Source organism: Physcomitrium patens, chromosome 25 (assembly GCF_059467195.1).
Source record: "Physcomitrium patens ecotype Gransden chromosome 25, ASM5946719v1, whole genome shotgun sequence".
In the NCBI taxonomy this organism is placed as follows: Eukaryota; Viridiplantae; Streptophyta; class Bryopsida; order Funariales; family Funariaceae; genus Physcomitrium; species Physcomitrium patens.
The window spans coordinates 10,139,775-10,161,046 of NC_143434.1; the positions used below are offsets into that span (position 1 = coordinate 10,139,775).

The window sequence follows — 21,272 nt, forward strand, 5'->3', positions numbered from 1 at the left end:
TGCTTATGGAATCACATAAGTTTATTGGCAAGTTTGCAAGATGAACTTTGTTGCTTCAAGAATATGACTTTGAGATTGTATATCAGACATGCATTATTAATTTAGATACCGATGGATTTTTTTGTAGTCTATGTCCTTCACAACAAGACTTAATTAGAACTTGGTGGCATAGAAATTATGATTAAGAGGTAATCCTTGAATGGTGTATAGTTTCATACTTTTCTTTAATATCAAGTTATACAACCATGGTTCTTAACCATAATTTAGATAAAATATTTGATAAGAATCAAGTAATTAGCAATATATGGTAAGATCTTGCCGTCCTATTCAAGTTTCAAGAAGGAACATTTCTCTCAACTATCTCAAATATGAAAAGAGATAAGATTAATCATGGAATAAAAAAAATTTATTGGAAGAATAATTTGTTATTTTATATGTGGTTTGATGGTTTTAAGCACATAGTTCTAAGGCGAGATCAAAGAACTTCTTTAATACAAAAAATACCTGAAGAATTTGGGCATTTTGAAGTACGTAAGATATATTGTATATTGCATAATCAATAATAGTAGAGTAGTATGTATCAAGAAGTGGCCACACATGTTTCTTGGTGTAAAGTTTGTGATGGAATTAGATTAAGCTTTAATACCTTACTACCTCAGTTGAAGTCATTACCTATTATGAATTTGTGTTATTGCTGATCTTTAGACTTTGCTAGACTACTTATTGTTACCTCACATAGAGCTAAATATGTATTGGTGATGGTAGAGCATTTTAACAAGTAGATTGAATTTGTGGTTTTATCACAAAATTCTTCAAAATTAGTAGCTATGGTTTTTTTTTGATAAAATATTGGCATAGTTTGAAGCACCTCTTGAAATCTTAACAAATCAAGGAAGAGAGTTTTTTAGGAGTTTTCAAGCTTTATATACTAAAGCTTTGATAGATAATTATATCACTTCTAGAAATCATCTTGAGATAGATCGCCTAGTTGAGTGGATTATTTAGGCTATCAAATGTGGATTACAAAAATATGGAATATTATATAGCAACTATTGTGATTTGAACTTTATATTATTATAGATTATAATGGATTATTGTTTTAGCACATAAGCATCTTTGACATCTTATATTCCTTATCAATTATTGTATGGAAGGGATCTAATTCTACTTAGCTCAATATATGAAAAACTAACTCCAATTGTAGACCTAGATGATCATAATGTTTGAGTTCAATGTTTATATGATCAATCATAGTTCTTTAAACAAGCCATGTCTATAGCTATGGAAAACTTATCTATTGCTCAACATTGCAATAGTTTATAATATGCTTGTATTTGTAGTAGAGTTTATAGATGTTAGTTGTATAGATTCTTTAAAAGAGATAATATATATTTATAATGTGAATTACTTACAATATTTGATATTAACATAGGATGCATAATTTTATGTATAAAGAATGTACTTTCTAAGACTATTTTGTTGTTAGAAGGCAAAGATTGATAAGAGTATCAGGAGCATTCAAAAAATTGTGTTCTTTGTCATCTTCTTATTGATGATTCTATACATCCTAAATTAACAATTGTATCAATTGATCTTCCTTATTTTATATGTAGTGAGAAGAAAGGAGCTGCTACTATGTTTTTGTATGATCAATGCCAATGTGAATAGCATATAGTATATTTGACACCACTTCTTTTTATTATTTTTTTAAGAAATTAAATTTGTCAGTATTATAAAAATTCTTCTAGCTATGCCTCATCTCTTGATAAAGATTGAAGATTTCTTTGATTATATGTATTACATACTTTTGTTGTCTAATTAATACAACTTTAGTTTAGAAGAGTACAATTTGGCAATAACATTATTATAGCATTCATCTTCAATGATGCATGTTTTGTAGTCCTACTTAATTGGAGCGGCTCATAATTAAATAGGAGGGGCATTTGACAATATGTTAGATGTGTATTTGTATTTGGTTTAAATTACTTACTTTATGATTAGTTTGTAGCACTTGATATGTTGTGTATAATGATCTTTGTTTATACAACAACTATCACATGATATGATATTGGATGCCAAATCTTGTCAAATATATGTAGTTGAATTTGATTAGTGATTTTTCATCCAATTATAGTTTTTTTTTAAATTTATTTTATTCATAAAAATTAATATTTAAATACTTAAGTTGAAAAAAATCTTTGACTTGATATTCTTATCAAGTCAAGTCTTGTGATTGATTTTGAAAGTGAAAGATCTTGTTGTAAGGATTTGCTTGGCTATGGTGTTTTAGCCATTTTAGTATAGTTTTAGGATTTTTCTTATTTCTACACTTGTACTCTTGAATTCCCCCTTTATAGTGTGAAAAATAGCTTAACTTAGTTTGCTATAGATTTCTAATTTTTCCTTAAGAATGTATTGGGTGTGCATTTGTATTTAGTTTAAATTACATACTTCATGATTGGTTTGTAGCATTCAATGTATTACATGTAATGATCTTTGTTTACACAATAATTTGGTTTAGGATTAGAATTTGGTCTAGGATTTATTTATGATTTGATTAAAATTTGATTATGATTTGGTTAGGATTTAATTAGAATTTGGTTAGAATTTTGTTAGGATTTTGTTGGAATTTTTAGAATTTTATTAAGATTTGATTAAGCTTACATTGAGATTTAATTAGAATTTATATGAGCTATATTTAGAATTTATTTAAGATTTATATTCTTAGTATTTTAATCAAATTTTAATTAAGTCTAGTGCATTTTCAAGTAAGAACTTATGTTACACGTCAATGTAAGTAAATGTGTCAAGTTATTGAGAAGGAATAATCTTAAATAAAACTTCACTTATTAGAAAAATCCTTGAAATTTTGATCTTCTTCCATCAAGCTTCTTCAACATTTTTTTAAAAAAATCTTCTTTATATTAGTATTAACAAAGATTTTTTGAATTAATTTATATAATTAATCAACTTATTTTTTTTCAATTGTACAACTTCTTGGCATAAACATTGGTCCTCATTATTCACTTCTTCCATAGATATGTGAAGGATATGAATTACAAATAAATAAAACCTCAATATACTCTTGTTTAATTTAGAATGAGTAGGTATTTATTCAAAATTAGTATAATATTGAAACTTGAATGATTATTGCAAAACATAAGAAGATTAGAGAGTCTTGAAACAAGACCTAGGACTAGAATTACATTGACATATATTATCTATGTATACTATCTAACTAAAAGCTATATGACAATGTTCTATAGAACCTCTGATATGTGTTAAATTTACAAGACAAGTTTCATATGTGTGTGATATGACAAACTTCTATCACAAGTGACCAATGTGTGCAACATATGGCCAACTTGTTGGTGGAGTTTTTAATATATTAATCATCTACAAACACATATAAAGTCAAATTGTATCTATGAAGCTTCTTCATAAGATATTATCAAATATATTTACTTCTACTTATTTCTACCCAATTCCTTTAATCTAGGTAATTATGTATATTTGTGACAAGATATAAGAATAGTACTTCCATAGTTGACATTGAAAATATGCAATTTTTTTTGTCTTAAGAATATTTGACAAGCGTTATAAAGATGATATTTTCTTAAAAACAAATCATAACGTATTCTTTGTGGTTATATTCAAGGAATTATTTATTAGTAGAATTTTTATCATTTATAACTTAAATTATATTTAAACTTAAAGGACATTGGTATGAACTCTAATTTGTATATAAATTGGCTTCTTTGACTTTTGCTAAACATTTCTATTAAGATATATAGCATAAGTTTTTTTTGATGTTATTATAATCAAATATTTATTCTAATATTTTATTCAAGTAGGATTATATATATATATATATATATTTGATTTAAAATTTATTTAATTAAAAAATATATATTAAATTTATATAAATATATTTATTTCATTAACAATCAAATAAAATATATTTTCTAATATAATTTTATTTTATAGATTTAAACTATTAACATATTTTTTTAGGCTTTAATAATAAAAAAATCAAATTATAAGAAAATAAAAAATAATACAAACAAAAAAAATATTATATTGTTATGTATTCAAATTAAAAAAATATAAAAGATTGTATATTTTTTAAAAATATAATAATAATATAAAATTAAAATCTATACGAAAGTTATTGTGTGTAAAGGTGTCATAGACATCAACATTAGAATTAGTAATTAGAAAGAAAAGAAAAAGTTGAATTAAAAGTAAATAAATTTCATAATTTTTTATGTTATGTGTATACTTATAATTATTCTATATTGTGTTACAGTTTTAAAATTTCAAGAATCTTAAACAAGAATGTTGCACATATAACTGATAACATAACCAAAATTAGAGCAATACTTAGTTCCATCAAACATGTAAAAATAAATTATTATTTACATTTTCTTAAAAGATATTTAAAATTTATGCATGGCCCATTTAATGCAATTGTATTATAACATATTTTTCAAAATTTCATTCTTGAAGTATGTTTATTGTAATTGTTTAAAATTACTTTTAGTTTAAGAAACAGTAAAAAGAATAAAATAAAATAAAAAAATTATTTCTGAAGAAGTAATAAATATAAAATTTAGTAAATAAAAAAGTGATGAAAATAGAGTTTTTTTCAAAATTATTCGAGAATATTGTAATTAGATTTAGAATATGCTTAATCTATGCATGCATTCTAAGATTGATAGTTAAAAAATAATTATATTCTGAAATAGCATATATATAAACTTAATTCACATACAAATTGGGTCACCAAAAATATCAATATATCAACTGTTGACCATGTATGAATGTGGATTGGTTGGGAATATTCAACAGTATATCGTTTTGAAAGTGAATGTATTTTTGGAAGGATTAAAATTTTAATTACAATTTGATACAACACAGTTATCAATAAAAACAACAAAAGGAAAAGATAAGAAACGAAAATATCTATCATAAATTTTTTAATTTATTTAGTTTGAATATTCTTGAGTAAATGAGGATCCTTGGCTTTAAACCTGTGGAACAACATATCCCAATCAATTTCTAAAATATATCTTGCACTGAATACATGTTTTTACAAGTCCACAAAGAGTCTTAAAGCCCAGTACCCATCTCATCAATACCTTCACACCACTACTGCAGCGCTTAAATACCATGTTCCAAGATTTTATGTTCATTTGGCCTATTTTTATTTATACATTATTTTAATATTGTAAATGAAACACTTCAGCAATTCATCAACTAAGTTTTGTGAACCTTCAACCAGAATTGAAAGTGGCATTTATAGAATATAAACCAGTAACCATACACAATTAAGCATGTGTATCACAAGTCAACCCTTGATAAATACCACTCCTTCCTTAAAAAACCTTCAAAAAATTAAAACCTCATGATACAAAGATACTTTAATACTTTTATAGAACAATAAATTACGAAACGATGACTTTATTTTAAACGAATAACTGCAATAATATAATGGACGTGTGAGAAACTGTAATGGGAACAGAACCGGGGGAACAGAAAATACGCCAGACGGCGCGTTCCCCTGGGTAGGAAACGTCGGCTGAGAACCGGCGTCAGGACCGGGTGGCACCGGTTCGAGAATCGCCGAGGAACAGCCCGACTGCTGCTGCTGCTGCAGCTTGAAGTTCGAAGCTCTCGCTTCGCTAATTTGTTCACGAAGCGCATCCGCTGCTCAATCGGTCTCGTACTCCAGATGCACTGTGCCTTTCTTCTCGTGTCCGCATCGATACGTTGCGACTCAATTTCTGAACCATTCGGACGATCCGAGTTTATAGGCAGCTCTGAGTAGGAACGTAGGAAGGTGCGTGGAGAATAGTTTTAAGTTGTTCTTGCATTTCTTGCAGGTCAGGGAGGTGGATTTTGATCTGCAGTCTTGGGAGCTTCAGGTTTCGTTTGTGATGGATGTGATTTTTTTCCTTATTGAGGGAGTTGAATCGCCGAAGTTCATGAGCACGTAGCTCAAATTTTTTCTCCTGAACTTCGAGAGAGAGTATTCGGAAGTGGAAAGGAGAGTCGGTGGATTTGCTTGAACGGAGTCTGTGGAACGCAGTCAGGGAGAAATTCGCCATTTTTATGCTTCGAGAGGAGCAGGAAATTGGAAATCGGTCATTCTGATTTGGACTTGCATGTAATCAATCAGCTGTGCGGTGCAGATCAGTGGTGCGTTTGTTTTTTTCATGATGGGAACAAGTTTCCTCAAAGTCTCCATGAGTTACGCCGGATTGGCGGAATCGTAGCTTGTCTCACTGGCTATAACCTGCTCGGAGATGGCATGGAGAGGACTACAAGATGATTTCCAATTAGCCTGGAACCTTACTTCTTTCCTGCGAAACTTCACTGGTGTAGTTGAATCCTGTGTGGTTCTTGCTCTTTGTCTTGTTCATTACATAGCGTTTCGAGCATTAAGAAGTTCTCGCTTGAACGCTCCCTGTTCCAGCCCTACGCGTTCGAGGAAAGACATGAACGACACTGAACATACTGATACCCTTCCAAAGGTCGCAATGGGAGGTTTTGCTGAGTCGGTTACTTCAGATGGTGTAGTGGACTGTAGATTAGGTCAGTTATCCAATGCTTCAATGGCGGACTCTAGATATGAAGGTGGTGGTGATGAGAATAAACCAAGCTATTGTTCATCGATTAGGAATTCCAAAGATGAAGAGCAGGTAGGCAGGGATAGAGATCAGGATTTGAAGGACAAAGATCTTTACGAAACACTTCAATGTGAGCGTGAAACACTAGCTACTCTTTACAGCGAGTTGGAGCAGGAGAGGAATTGCTCTGCATCAGCTGCTAGTGAGGCTCTGGCAATGATTTCTCGCTTGCAAGAAGAGAAAGCTTCTGTACAACTGGAGGCTCGGCAGTTTCAGAGGATGGTGCTAGAGAAGGCAATGTTTGACCAGGAGGCGATTGAAGCCTTGAACGAACTTCTTATGAATCGAGAGGAGGAGAAGCTCGCACTGGTGCAAGAAATTCATCTGTGCAGAGAAAGGTTGGACTCTTTGATGAAGGATGAGAGGAGGCAATCACTAAAACCAAAAGCAATCGCTCAAGCACCAAATTTGAACCAAAACGAAAAGGTCATGGTGACTTCAAACGCTGCGAAAGAGGAGCAAGTAAAGTGTGTTGTCAAGTTTAGCCCCATGAAGAGCCAACTCTACGAGGCACTTTTTCCAGATGCAGGTCGTAGCACAGAGGCTGAGTTTGAAAAGACTCTGATAGGGGTGAAGTCCACGGTGGCAGGCTGTGAAAACAATCCCCTGGTTCCGATTTGTAACGTTACCACCAATGTTGAGGAGTCCGACCTAAGTAATGAGGAGAAATCTGAGACGACGGGATACCCCAGCTTGAGAAGAATATGGGGTATTCAGGATGTGTCGCTGAATGCTAAAGAGGAAACCAAAGAGGGGAGGCGGATACAAGAGAATAGGCTTTCAGTTCAGGAATTTATTCGGATGTTTGAACAGCAGCAGCAAGGAGCAAGACTTCCTGGCTTACAATCAGTAACCAAGCCCAAAAGCGGAGGCCCTAGATCTGAAATGCGTAATTGTGATGTTGCTGAAAGCACAGTCTCAATGTCATGGAGGAAATATGAGGATTCTTCGAGAGGTTTCACAAGTGACCATTCTATGCGTAGAAGACTGTTTCAAGAAATTTGTGACGATGAGCGGGACTTGAATGGATTTTTGTCCTTAGAGAAGGCTGAAGTCAGAGCCAGCAGTCATCAACGTCGTAGTTGTGTAGGTATCAACAAATCTGTCCATTGTGAAGTGCCCAAGGGTACCGGTGGCAAAGAAGAGTGCTTGGAGGATGCGCTATTTGTGCAGGATGTCCATGAGGTACAGAGGTCGCGTGTGAGGGGGCCCTTCATGAGAGGAGATGGCTGTTTTCTCAATTTGATAGATGCAGAAATGCATCCAACAACTCCATCTGACCGGCTTGGCAAACCAGACTTATATTCTTTTGAAAGAGACGAAGAGATGGATTGTGAGAGTGAACTAGACCCCCTATGTTTGATCCCCCCTTCACGCTTTTACCAATGCGTTGATGATGCGGACCAAGTTTCTCAGTGGGAGGACCTGCAAGGGAATGTGAGAACCAAAAACCTGGGCGTTTCTTCCTCACTTTGGGGAGACAACACAAGATCGGGAGTGGAGGAACAAGTCGAACAACTGACTCATCGCTTGAAAGCCTTGGAATCTGACAAATATTTGATGAAGCAGATGATCGAGTCTTTGAGTGTAGAGAATGGAGAGATGAAACTTGCGCACCAGTTGCGCGAGCCTGGACTAACGCAACAGCACGAGCTATGGTCAAAAAGGTTGCCAGTTCCATTGCAGTTTCAGGTGAAACTACATCCCATAGGCTTGGATTTACTATGACATCAATTCGAACCTTTTATCTTACATTTCCACGATTTTGCTCTACGTACTTCTTCGGGTAACTCGCACTTGTGTATCATGGTCTGACTTGGAAAAAGTTAACATTCAGTCAGAACCTATGAACATAGTTGGTATTTTAGTTTTGCGTCTGTCAAAAGGAACTTATATTGCTCATTCTGCAGCGCATCAAACATCCCAAACAGAAACTCTTGAGTCACGTGTAAATTTGGTTTATAACGCACGAGATTAGAAACTCGGATGAACTTGTTTGTGGATACAATCTCCTTTTCTATGTCAAAGTTCATTGCTGAGTTGAAATCAGGACCTCTATCCCCTTATCAGTCCTGCTGGTTCTAATGAAAGGTTGCACAGCATATTGCCGTTTTAGGATTCAGCATCTGTTCTGATAGGTGGCCAATAAGCATGCTTTTAAGAGGGGCATTAACTTGACGTGCTGGGTGTGCGTGGGTGTGCGTTTGGGGATCAGAGCATGGTGCCATTTGCACTAATGCGCGAAACATTCCAGGTTCATTTGAACAAGTGCGTTGCCTGTCTTTTGCCAGTCCCGACAGTAATATTCCATCGTCCAATTTTTTCCTGTATATTGGGAAAAATAGGATCCGTCTAAAAATGTGGTAGAAGTAATGTCATTTTTTTTTTTTTTTTTTTTTTTTTTGACTTCGCACGAGACTAGTTCTTTGACTCATGTTGCTCTTCAGTTGGGGGCTTTCACATCACGTGCTTCTTCGAGCCCAATTCCGTAAAAGATAGATCATAGAATTGTCTAGCTTTACTTATTGAGATAATAATATGCGAGAAAATTAACAAATTATTTTATTCCTATGCTGTTAGATTAGCTCAGGCATGCCTGAAAAGATCCAGCGTAACGGGATCCCAAGGAGAGCCCTCTGTAGGATTGAGTCGTCTTCTTCAACAATCACCCCAAGGCCTACCAGGAACATGCTTAATTCGCACAAGGAAAGCAGAGGAGGTTATTCCCTTTACAGATTTGTCTCGCAAGATAGATAAATGGCCCTTCTCTAGGATAATCTGATCCAGGATTGAGAATCACTGGAGAGATTTTTCCTTTTTTTTTGGAGTTTTTTAGACAGGGGTGGGTTTCCTAAGCTGCGAATACAGCCCTCGTGTCAACACCAAATTGACACAAACACGTTCAAGCTGTTTTGAAATGGACTTTCTCGAGGCTCTTTTTCCTGCCTTAGCATTTGCAGAAACTGCATTGTTACACATCATTTGAGTCCTGTCTGTGCATTGTTGTGATGTTGACAAACTAGGATTTACAAGTGGTGAAGAAGAGGAAAAAAAAATATTGTTAGTGACAGCATGTGGGAATGGGGACATCACAAATGGCCACACTTTTCCATGTTATTTTAACAGTAGTGGTGAGCACTGTGTCACCCAGAAAACTGCTATAATTAGGTGAATATTAAAAAAAAAATCTTGAATTTGTATAAATAAATTCATTTTATATTTAGAATTGGAATTTATTTTATTTCTGGTTTAATAGACAAAAGAAATTGAGAATTGCCTAATAAGGCTCTTTATATTCAACAAGTAAGATTCAAATTAAAGAAACTTAATTAGATTCATGTTAATTATTTGATTTTTCCTTTATACTATGTTCCAAAGTTGTTAAGATTGTATAAAGTTGTCTAAGTTCGTATTTAATTTTTTTCAAAAATACTAAACTAAACTATCTTAACTTAATTTGTCAAATGGTTGGAAGAGATTTATGGTATTAGCAACTATATTTCATGCACATTGTATATAGAAAATATTTTTTTAAATATTCTTGTATATGTGTGGAATTCTTTAGATCTTAGAATAAGTAATAATATTTCTTTACCAACAATAAACTTAGTTTTTTTGAATTGCCATAACAAATTCATTTGCTATTATTTCTTTGCTTTGATATACTCATAATTCTATTTATTTTCTCTCTATATATAAAAATATATTAAACTATACATTTGGTAACTCTATTATGTATAATTTTTTTAATATTATATATTTATAATGTGCTGTCTTTACAAAGTAAAACTAAAAGTGGTTCTTTAATTTGATATTCATGCAATGGTTTAAAATGCCATAAAACTTCTTTTTAATAAATATGCAATAGCTATCTATTTTACTTCACAAGATAAAAGTATTGTAGTAATTTTTTTATTGCTAAACCATGATATTGCAATTCTCTCTAATTTGAAGGTACAACCACGAATTTAACATATAGCTTACCAAGCTCTCTACTTTACATGACTAAAACCAATAAGTTATTAATGTATATTTTTATGATTATAATTAAATGTTAAATATATTTTCTCTTTTTTGAAATTAAGAATAAATAAATGAATAAAAATATTTTTTAAACAAGATAAAAATGTATTTGTAATAAGTTTTACAAATTATAAAAAATATCTCATATTACATATAATTCGCTGTAAATGTTACTATGAAGATATTTTTGGTAATAAAATTTAATAATATTTTTATTTTTAGAATATTTTTTATTTTTCTTAGTAGATAACTACAAATTAAATATTTTACTAAAAATAATATATCATCAATAAAAAAATTAATATTGAAATAAAACCTTTATATTTAATTTTTTTTGAATATGAATTAAAAAAGCTTAGAATTTCTATTTAAGTTTTTTTAAAATCTAATTATTACTATTATTATTATTATTTATAATTATAAATATTTTTTAATCTTAAAATATTTTTAAATATCTAAATATTTAGCTATATATTCAATTAAAAATAATTAATTTTTTGAAGTAATATGCATAATTTTTATTTTAAAAATTTTTATTGAAATAAATTTAAATAAATATTAAAAATTCTAATATAAAGTAATTTTTATAGTATATATATATATATATATATATATATATATATATATATATATATATATATATATATATATATATATGTTTTAAAACTCTATCTTTAAAAATTGAATAATTTTTAAAAAATAAAATTTACTTCAAAAATCTCATGTATAAATTGTGAGTTGACATTGTACTTCCTATTTTAAAGTTTAGGGTGTAAACTAAATATTTGAATCAAAAACATTTTTCTATAATCTTTTATGAAAATAATTATTTTACTCTTAGTCCTATTTTAATATTTATATTAAAAAATAAATTATTGCTATTTCTTAAAAATATATTAATTTAAAATATAATCTATTTTTTTTATATTAAAACTAAGTTTTATCAAATTAATTAAGATTTCATATTACAATATCTAAGATTTGATTTAGATGTGTATGTGTATTAATACATGTATTATATATATATATGTATTAATACATGTATTATATATATATATATATATATATATATATATATAATCTTAAAAAAAAATTAAATCTAATAATATATTTAATAATTTTTTTATTTAGTAGATTATAAAAATATTTTCTTTGATTTTGGTTGTCATTTAAGGTGAAAAACTATTATAATCTTCTATCTCAATTTACTTCTAATTTAACAATATTAATTGCAAATATCAACCATGTTAATCTCTAAAAACCTCTAAAAACTTGTTTTTATTATACAAAATATTGTTAAATATTTTTGGAAAAAAAATTATCTTTTTAGAAACTTGTCAAGAGAACGTTTAGATATATGAATAGTTCATACTAGATATTATGTACTTGACTGATATGTGGACTGTTGATACTTAATTACTACCAATTAAAAACTTGTAATTGCCATAAGTTGGTAGGTACTACCATATAATTATATATAGCTTAACAAGATGATTATTCCTAAGTTCAAAAAAACTTGGTGGTAAGCCATTTGTTAGTGTGTTTGCACTAGAAAGACTTTACCATTATACTACAAACTTGTATTATAAGAGTCCAAAGCTGAGACTTTCTTCATATGATTAGTTTTCTTGAATCTTCCTTGGTTGGATAGTGAGTTCATTTGTATTTACATCATTAAGCTTTTATCTTAATAATATACTTCTTCATATTTTTTCACATAGTATTAAAGCTTGCTTTCTTAGGATTGAATAGATTGTATGAATTTTTTAGCAGTATGTGGTTTTTTGATTACCTTGAAGGAGCTTTATTTTTTGTGAATTATTTTGAAAGAACCTCAAATCTCAAAGTCATCAAAATTTTTGATAGCCTTAAAGCAACATTAGATTTGTGAAAAGAGATTTATGGCAACAAGAGTTTGAATCTTATTGCCTAACTTGTTAAAGGTATAATTGAGCTCTTAGAATCTTAGAGCTAGCAAGAATTCTTTGTAGGTAGCAAGTGAAGTTGTTCATTAAAAATGGCAAGAACACAAACTAAAAATGCATGAAACATATAAGTCTATTGCAAAGAAGATTGATGGATAACAGAACTAGATATTTGTAGACTCAACTTGACATGAACAATAACAAAGTTTTGGTGGTGAGTAAAACCTTTTAAGATTCTCTTAGAAGAACTTGAAAAACTTAACACATTTAAAGAATGCTAAAGTTTGCACCAATAGACTAGATGAAGTGTAAAAACTCTATATAAGCTTGGAAGAGAAGTTTTTTGATCTTTTTATTATATTACTTTATTAAAATTGATATAATTTTTTTTAATTTTGAGAATTTGGTCTTAAATAATTTTAGAAGAACTAATTGGATAATACTTCATAAATTTTATTTATTTATTAATCGATTAATTTTAAAATTTAAGAATATTTTTAAAATTTCCATAATTATTTAAAAACATCTAAGTAGATATTAAGCCTCATATAAATTCTATCTCTAATATTTTTTTAATTTTTTCTATATTTTTTTATTTTGTTAAGAATAGTTTTTTTAAAAAATATAAATAGAATATAAAGAAATTTGATGGAACTAATTAGCATCTTGAGAAGAAGAAAATTAGGTTTATTCTTATCAATAAGAATTTATAGAAGATGGTTTATAGGAAGTAAAAGAAATTTATTGAATTAATTATGGATCTAGCATAATTAAAAAAATAAAAGGACACAAATTCCAAGTAATTATTTGTAATTTTCTTTGTCTTTAAAATATAAATTTTATAACTACAAGCAAGGTTGAAAGTACATAGGTTGCATAAAAATAAATTGAAGCAACATACAAGGTTTGAAAAAAAATTCAAATCTATTATACTTGTTTCATAAATTTTGGACCATACAAATAAGTGAAGGTGATAGTATTGTTACATACATAAGCAAACTACAAAAGATAATTAAATAACTTACATCAATTGGCTAGAACATTTGACATACATTCTTTGATATGGCATTATAAGAAAATCTTATGGAATCATTTAATATACTTGTGGTGTCACTAAGAACTTACATTCTAATTGAATTAATATTGCAAGTGGTTACAATTCAACTAACATAATAATAATCTTGGAAGAAGGATATTAGATCTACCTCAAAAATGATATTGGAAATAAAAAACAAATCCAAGTCATAATCTTATATTTATAATTATATAAGGTATTTTTATAATTATAAAAAAAATATTATATCCTAAGGTATATATAATATTTTATCCTAAGGTGATATTAGACTTGCCACCAAAGGATAGATAATGTTTCTTCTCAACTTTCCAACAAGATTTAAAAAGATGTGCATGACATCTTTTATATCAAAAGATTCACCAAGAATTTGTTAGCAAATTTACAAAGTAACAAATCAAAATTATGAAGTTAATTTTAAGGCATGAATTTATTTTATAAAATATAATAATACCATCATCAAGGATATTAAATTTGAAATTTTATATAAGCTATTGGAAACTTCAAATTAAAAAAAGTATATCACTCATTTTTTAAGAGAAGATAAACTATAAAGAAAGCATATCTATGGCATCAATAATTTAATTATTTTGGCATTGTAAGCTTAAAGAAATTATTAGTAGATGCAATGGTTACTCATTTAGATTTAGGCAAGCACAAAGAGTTAGAATTTTGTAAAAGATGTATTTATTTAGACTATGATGAAGATATTAAGTATTATTGTCTCTATGTCACAAACATACATATTTATTTTAATAATTACCTAAGTATTGTGAATAGATAGAAGTAGGTAAAAATAGATTAATTTCATAATATCTTTCAAAAAAACTTTTTAGAAGCTTTGAAAACATGATTTCAGCTTTATACATATCCATAAGTACTTAATAGGTTAGAAATTTAGCCAACAAGTTAGCCATGTGTAAGACGTCATTGTATTACATGAAGTCTTGCTTGAGAATGCACCAAGCACTTATTTGTAGAAGGTAAAAGAAATTTGTAATAATAAGTCCTAACTATTCAAATAATATCATATGTAAATTGTAATTACAACTTAACAAACATAATCAAATATTAATTAAGCTCAATTAAATTTTTAAATAAATTATAAAAAAATATAAAAAATTCTAAAGAAATTCTAAAGAAATCATAAAGAAATAATAAATAAATCTTAAATAAGCCTAAAGAAATCTAAAAGAAAAGAAAAGAAAGAAAAAACCTTAAAGAAATCCAAAAAAAATCCATAAGAATTTTTTAAAAATCCTTATAAAATCCTAAAAAAACCATAAAGAAATCCTAAAGAAATTAAAAAGAAAAAATTTAAAAAAATATTAAAAGAAATCTAAAATAAATCCATAAGAACCTTAAACAAATCCTTTAGAAATCCTAAAAAAACCTAAAAAGAACTTAATAAGATCTTAAACCTTAAATCAATCATAATCAAATTTTTAACTATAAATCAAATTTTTAACTATAAGCCAAATTCTAATCAAATCCTAAATCTTAAACAAAATCCTAATTAATTCTTAGATTCTAAACCAAATCCTAATAAATTCCTAAACAAATTTTAATTGAAACCTAATCAATTTAGACCAATTCTAAGGTAGTTTTAGAACCTCAATATCTATTGATTAAATTATTGATCTTACTTAAAATTTCATACACCTTTCAATCTTTTAGTTAATAATAAGCATAATAAATTTTAAAAAAATTTGAATTTACAAAATGGAAGAAAAATGTTATAATCTACTTGAGTATTGGCCAGCTTCTATCTTTGATCTTAATATTGATCTTCTAGCAACAATAACTCCTAATTGAACTATTAACTTACTCTTAATTCTTTTTAAAAGTGTTAGAAGTCAAATCAAATATTAGTTCTAATAAAAATCACTTCAATCTAATTGAAACATTGTTGCCAATCTTAGATAATCTTATTAGACCTAAAAATCCACTTTGCAAAAAGATAATATTTGTACTTTTAGTTTATTATCCTTTGACTATAATCTATATTTTTAAGATAATTTTCTATAATTTTTTGAAATAAGATCTTTTGAAATATAATATTTTCATTGCTCTTTTACTTATTAGGACAATGTATTAGTAACTTATAATACAAGCTAACAATATGGCTTACATATATGAAGCTTATATTGCAAGTAAAGACATATATCTTACAAATTAGTCATGTATTAGAGGTCTTATAGAACGTCGCTATATAGTTCTTAAGTAGATAATATATAGAGATAAGAGTAAAACTTTCTTCACTCTTATCAATTTTTTTCTTATTTTTAGTCTAGTTTGAAAGGTCTCTAGTTTCTTGTCTTTTGGTAATAGCTATTTTAACTTCTTATTAATATACATATTTCTTTATTTCTATTTTTTCATCTTTCTTTGCAAAAAGTCTCACTTATTTATTTGTCTTCATCAAGTTTTTGTCTTTGAAAGTTTGACAAGAGCATGCTTATAATATCAAAGCTTTGGCTTTTCTTGATTAAAAATACATTACTTTTTTTTTTCTTGAAAAGATATAAGCATATTAAAAATTGTAGATTATCTACTTTTAAACTAATATTATTTTTAGAATTTCTTTAATTCTCCAGTTTTCTCTTCTACTTATTTTAAGAGATTAAAAATCTTCTTTTCTACTATATAACCATGGTGGAGCTTACTAAAATGAAGAATTCAATGGCACAAATGCAAGAGTAATTGAGGAAATTAATGCTTGCAATGCATCAAATCAATTTACCATGACTAAGAACAATAAGATTAATAAGTAGTGAAGATATAGAGATGATTGGAGCTACTTCAACATCTATACCAAATCATGCTACTTTGTTTGTAGTAGAACATTGTTAAGCATTAAAAAACCAAGAATTGCCTTATCTAAAAAGTTTGATGGTATAAGATTAAAATTTTGAGGATTCATCAATCAAATACAATTCGCAATTGAACTTCAATCCAAAAATTATCTAATTCCATAAGTCAAGTTTATTAATATACTTCTTTTAAGTTTTGTATTATCATGGTTTTTATTTTTATTTGAATAATATGATTCAATATTAAATAACCTAAAAGTATTTTTGGTAAAGTATTGAGGCAAATATAGAAAATATGATACAATTTGTATTGCAACAAACAAGATCTATATTTTCCAATAACGCAATTGTTTTGTAATATTATATGCTTCATAATTTTAATAATTTACAACTAATATTAAGTGAAAAGATGTTGTATTTATTAGCTAATTTTTTTAAGGATTAGAATATGAGGTAAAGAAATTCATGCTTAATTTACTTGACCCTCAAATATTAAGTCAAGCAATTGATTTTTCTATGAAATATAATAATTAAATTTTTGAATTTTGATTTGAAATTTTTATAAGTGCACCTCAATATTATTTCAATTCAATAGTAATACCAACGTCTTTTTGATATATACATTTGGAAGTAGAGGATATGAAAATTAATATAATACATTTCAAATCTCTTACTAAGCAAAAAAAGACTCATTATTATCAAGAAGGATTGGACTTATATTATGGAGAACCTAAGCACACTACTCAATATTATCCAAATAAGAAATACAACTACAAAATCAGGAGTATGGCTATCAAAAAAGACAATATATTGATGCATGCTTTTAAGACTTATAAATATATTAGTAGCTTTTTAACTTCTAATGAATGATGTTTTTTAAGAATTTTTAAATGATTTTTTTACCTATTATCTAAATAATATCTCAATCTATTCTAAAAATATAAAAGAATACGAACTTCATATTTATCATATATTATAAAAATTAAGAGATAAAAGGCTTTATACTAAGATAAAAATTTATATATTTAATACTACTCAAGTCGAATTTTTAGAATACATTATTTCAAATGATAGACTCATAATGGATCTTAAATTCAAATTATTATAGATTAGAAGATTTCAAAAATAATAAGAGATGTTCAATGTTTTTTAAAATTTTCCAATTACAATTGAATCTTCATCAAAAACTCCTCTCAAATTGTAGTTCAACTTATATATTTGATTTGTAAAAAAAAACTTTAATAGAATCAAGAAGCGGATGCAACATTTGAAGCTTTAAAGACAACCTTTGTTTTTGCACCAATCTTGTATTGTGTCAACTTTTTCAAGCCATTTTTTACTAAAAAAAAATACATTGGACTTTGTTTTGGATATCATATTATTAAAAATAGGAATAGATGATAAAGTTCATCCAATAGCTTTTATTTCAAGAAAATTTTCAGTAACCAAGATCAATTACAAGATTTATAATAAAAAATTTCTTATAATTATAGATTTGTTTTAAGAATGGAACCATTATCTAAAAGGCTTTTCTAGTCTTGTCATTATGTATATAGATCACAAGAACCTTGAGTATTTTATATAACTACTTGTTTTGAATTTTTTCCAAGTCTATTAGATCATATCTTTTTCAAGATTTGAATTAAAGATTATTTATTGACCAATAAAAAAAACAAGTTTTTTCAGATTTTTTTTCTAAATAATCTTATCTGACATCAAAAAAATAAATGCAGATTTTTATCAACAATAGAATTTTTTTTAAAGCCAAAGTAATTTCATCTTCAAGTAATGAAATCAACACTAACTATTGATTTAATATTTCTTAAGTAAGTTCAATGAAGTATGTCCTTTAATCTTTTTTCTTGCGATATTAAGGAATATTTTTTAAAATCTTATAATACTTTCAAATTTGAATTTAAAAACAATCTATTCTATTTTGAAAATTGCTTATATGTTCCAAAAGATAAAGTATGATTATATTTTTTCCAAGCTTATTATGACTTTTTAGTAATAAAATATTTTGGATATAATAAGATTTTAGAATTAATATCTAAAGATTTTTAGTAGCCTCAAATATGGAAGGCAATCATAGATTTTATACAATCATGTGACATTTGTTTAAAATCAAAAACTCCTTGTCATAAACCTTACAAACTTCTTCAACCATTACCTATTCCAAAACAACTATGGCCTTTTGATTTAAGTGGATTTTATCATAGATCTTCAAATAGATTTTATGTGGATTTTGTTTCATAGATTTTATTATGAATCTCTCAATCTTAATTTTGTGTGACTCTATATTTGTGATAGTAGATTTTTTTTCCAAGATGGCATATTTTGTATCATATATAAAATTTATCACAATGAAGAAACAACTAAATTTGTTTTTTAACAATATTTATTACTATCATGGATTACTTGAAGATATCATATCAGATAGAAGAACTTAATTTATATTAAAATTTTGAAGAAATATTTTTAAGATTCTAAAGGTGGATATAAAACTATATTTGGCTTTCTACTCTCAAACTGATAGACAAATAGAATAAATCAAGTATCAAAGCAATATTTGAGGTATACCATCAACTATCAACAAGATAATTAAACAACTTTTTTGTCATTAGTAGAGTTTGCTTATAATAATAAAATACATTCTTCTATACAAAAAATACCTTTTTTGGTTAATTATGATTATCATCTATGACTTAATCTTTTTGACTTTTCAAAAGTTGATAATCATGTGGTAAAAAATTTAACAAATTATTTATTTGAACTATATATAATACATGTAGCTTTTAGATAGATAGTATATATAGAGACAAGAATAAAGCCTTCTTCACACTTTTCAATTCCTTTCTTGCTTGTAGTTTAGTTTCAAGGGTCTCTAATTTTCTTATCTTTTGGCAATAGATATTTTAGTTTCTTATTAATATACATATTTTTTATCTCTATTTTTTATCTTTCTAAAAAAAAAAGTCTCACTTATTTATTTTCCTTAATTAAGTTTTTATCTTTGATATTCTATAACATTGAAAAGAGCTTAATAATCAAGAGCCATTATTCTAAGTTTATTGAGTGTAAGAATATTAAGCAAACAAAAGATTATTTTAAAGCTTTAAATAATAAATCTTTAAAAATTGTAATCAATATTGAATCTATAGACTCTACATCTAATTCTAAAAGCAAAAGCAAGAATACAATAGAAATTTTAGACAATGACAACAATCAATATCCTATTGTTTAATCTTCACCTTTAATAAAAGATATTCAATTACAAATTTTTACATTTGGACATCAACAAGTTGTTACAATGCTTCTTCTACTTCCACCTTTATCTATGTTAACTTGTTTACAAATACGTGAATTAGAAAAACAAGTACTTGATGAATCTACATTAAATTAGATGCCTTTGAAGTCACTCATATTTTTAGCATATATGCTACATGTTTTTTTATACAAGCACCAAAAAACTAAATATTTTTATTAAATTTATAAGAAGAGATAATACTTAAAAAAAAAAAAAAAAAAAAAAAAAAAAAACAATGTATTTGAAATATAAAAGTCTCATTGACAATAATACATAGACTTTGACATTCTTAGCAATGGATAGAAGATCTATTAGATACAAGTAGATTTTAAGATTAAATAAAAATAAAACATTGACTACTATGAGACTTTTTTTCTTGTAGCAAAAATAACTTGAATTCATACACTTCTTAGACAAATTGCAATTGAAGATTTGGAAGTTTATTAAATAGATGTAAAGGTAATATTCTTGAATGTAGATCTTTAAGAAAAAATTTATAGAGAGCAACTTAAAGGCCATATCTGAAAAGACAAAGAGTCTTTTGTTACTTAATATTTTAAAACTTTATATAGGCTGAAGCAATCTCCAAGGGCATCATATAAAAAAATAGATGAGAATTTTGTCTTACAAAGTTTAAAAAAGAATCACATAGAATACAATATTTATTTATTGAGAAGTTCCAATGGATTTATTATCATTGTATTATATATAGATAATTTGATCATGGTCTATAATAATAATTATTATTTTTAAATAAAAAATTATTAAGCCACAAAATTTGAGATGAGAGATTTGAAAGAAATCCATTATATCTTGAGCATGCAAATTATATAAGACGAAGAGAGTCATACAATTTATTTCAATACTTAGAAAAGATTCTTAAAAGATTTGGCATAGAAGATTATAAACCTTTAATTATACCTTTAGATTCTAACAATAAATTTTTAATTAAAATGAATCCACAAATTCATAGGAAGTTGAACAAATAAAAGATGTTTTGTTTCAAAGTACAATTGGATGATTAATTCATGCAATGATAGACACTTGACCTAATATTACATATGAAATGAGAGTTATAAATAAGTACATAGTAAATCATTTCCTATAACATTGAATAGCCATTAAATTGGTTTTTTAATATTTAAAAGGTACATTAAATTATGTGCTATAATATAATAGAAGCTCTTGAATTTGCAATTGATTGACTATTATGATGGAAAATATGGATAAGACATTGATACTTAATATTCAACTATTGGCAATAAATTTTTGTTGATTGGCAGTTGTATTACTTGGATTAGCAAGAAGCAACCACTAATTGTATTGTCTACCACCAAAGGAGCATATATGGCAACTATTATGAAAAAAAATAGTAATTTGGCTTCACAAATTATTCAAAGATAATAGATTTACACTAGAAGATTCCATGACTATCTTCAA

The 21,272-nt window shown here is 27.3% G+C and overlaps 1 protein-coding gene across 7 annotated transcripts; it reads left to right on the plus strand.

The window, feature by feature from the left end:
- The first annotated feature begins 5,652 nt into the window (after window positions 1–5,652).
- On the plus strand, window positions 5,653–10,036 carry LOC112277244 (uncharacterized). 7 transcript variants are annotated; one of them, XM_073531249.1, is made up of 3 exons: window positions 5,653–8,384; window positions 8,908–8,991; window positions 9,283–10,036. In XM_073531249.1, the coding sequence occupies exons 1-3, from the start codon at window positions 6,309–6,311 to the stop codon at window positions 9,472–9,474; spliced, it is 2,352 nt and encodes a 783-aa protein (XP_073387350.1). In that variant the 5' UTR covers window positions 5,653–6,308; the 3' UTR covers window positions 9,475–10,036. The 7 variants fall into 7 exon arrangements, with proteins under 7 accessions (XP_073387350.1, XP_024365121.1, XP_024365123.1 ...); XM_024509353.2 differs by having other exon boundaries at window positions 8,908–8,960; window positions 9,273–10,036; XM_024509355.2 differs by having other exon boundaries at window positions 8,908–8,960; window positions 9,278–10,036.
- Window positions 10,037–21,272: the final 11,236 nt, after the last annotated feature.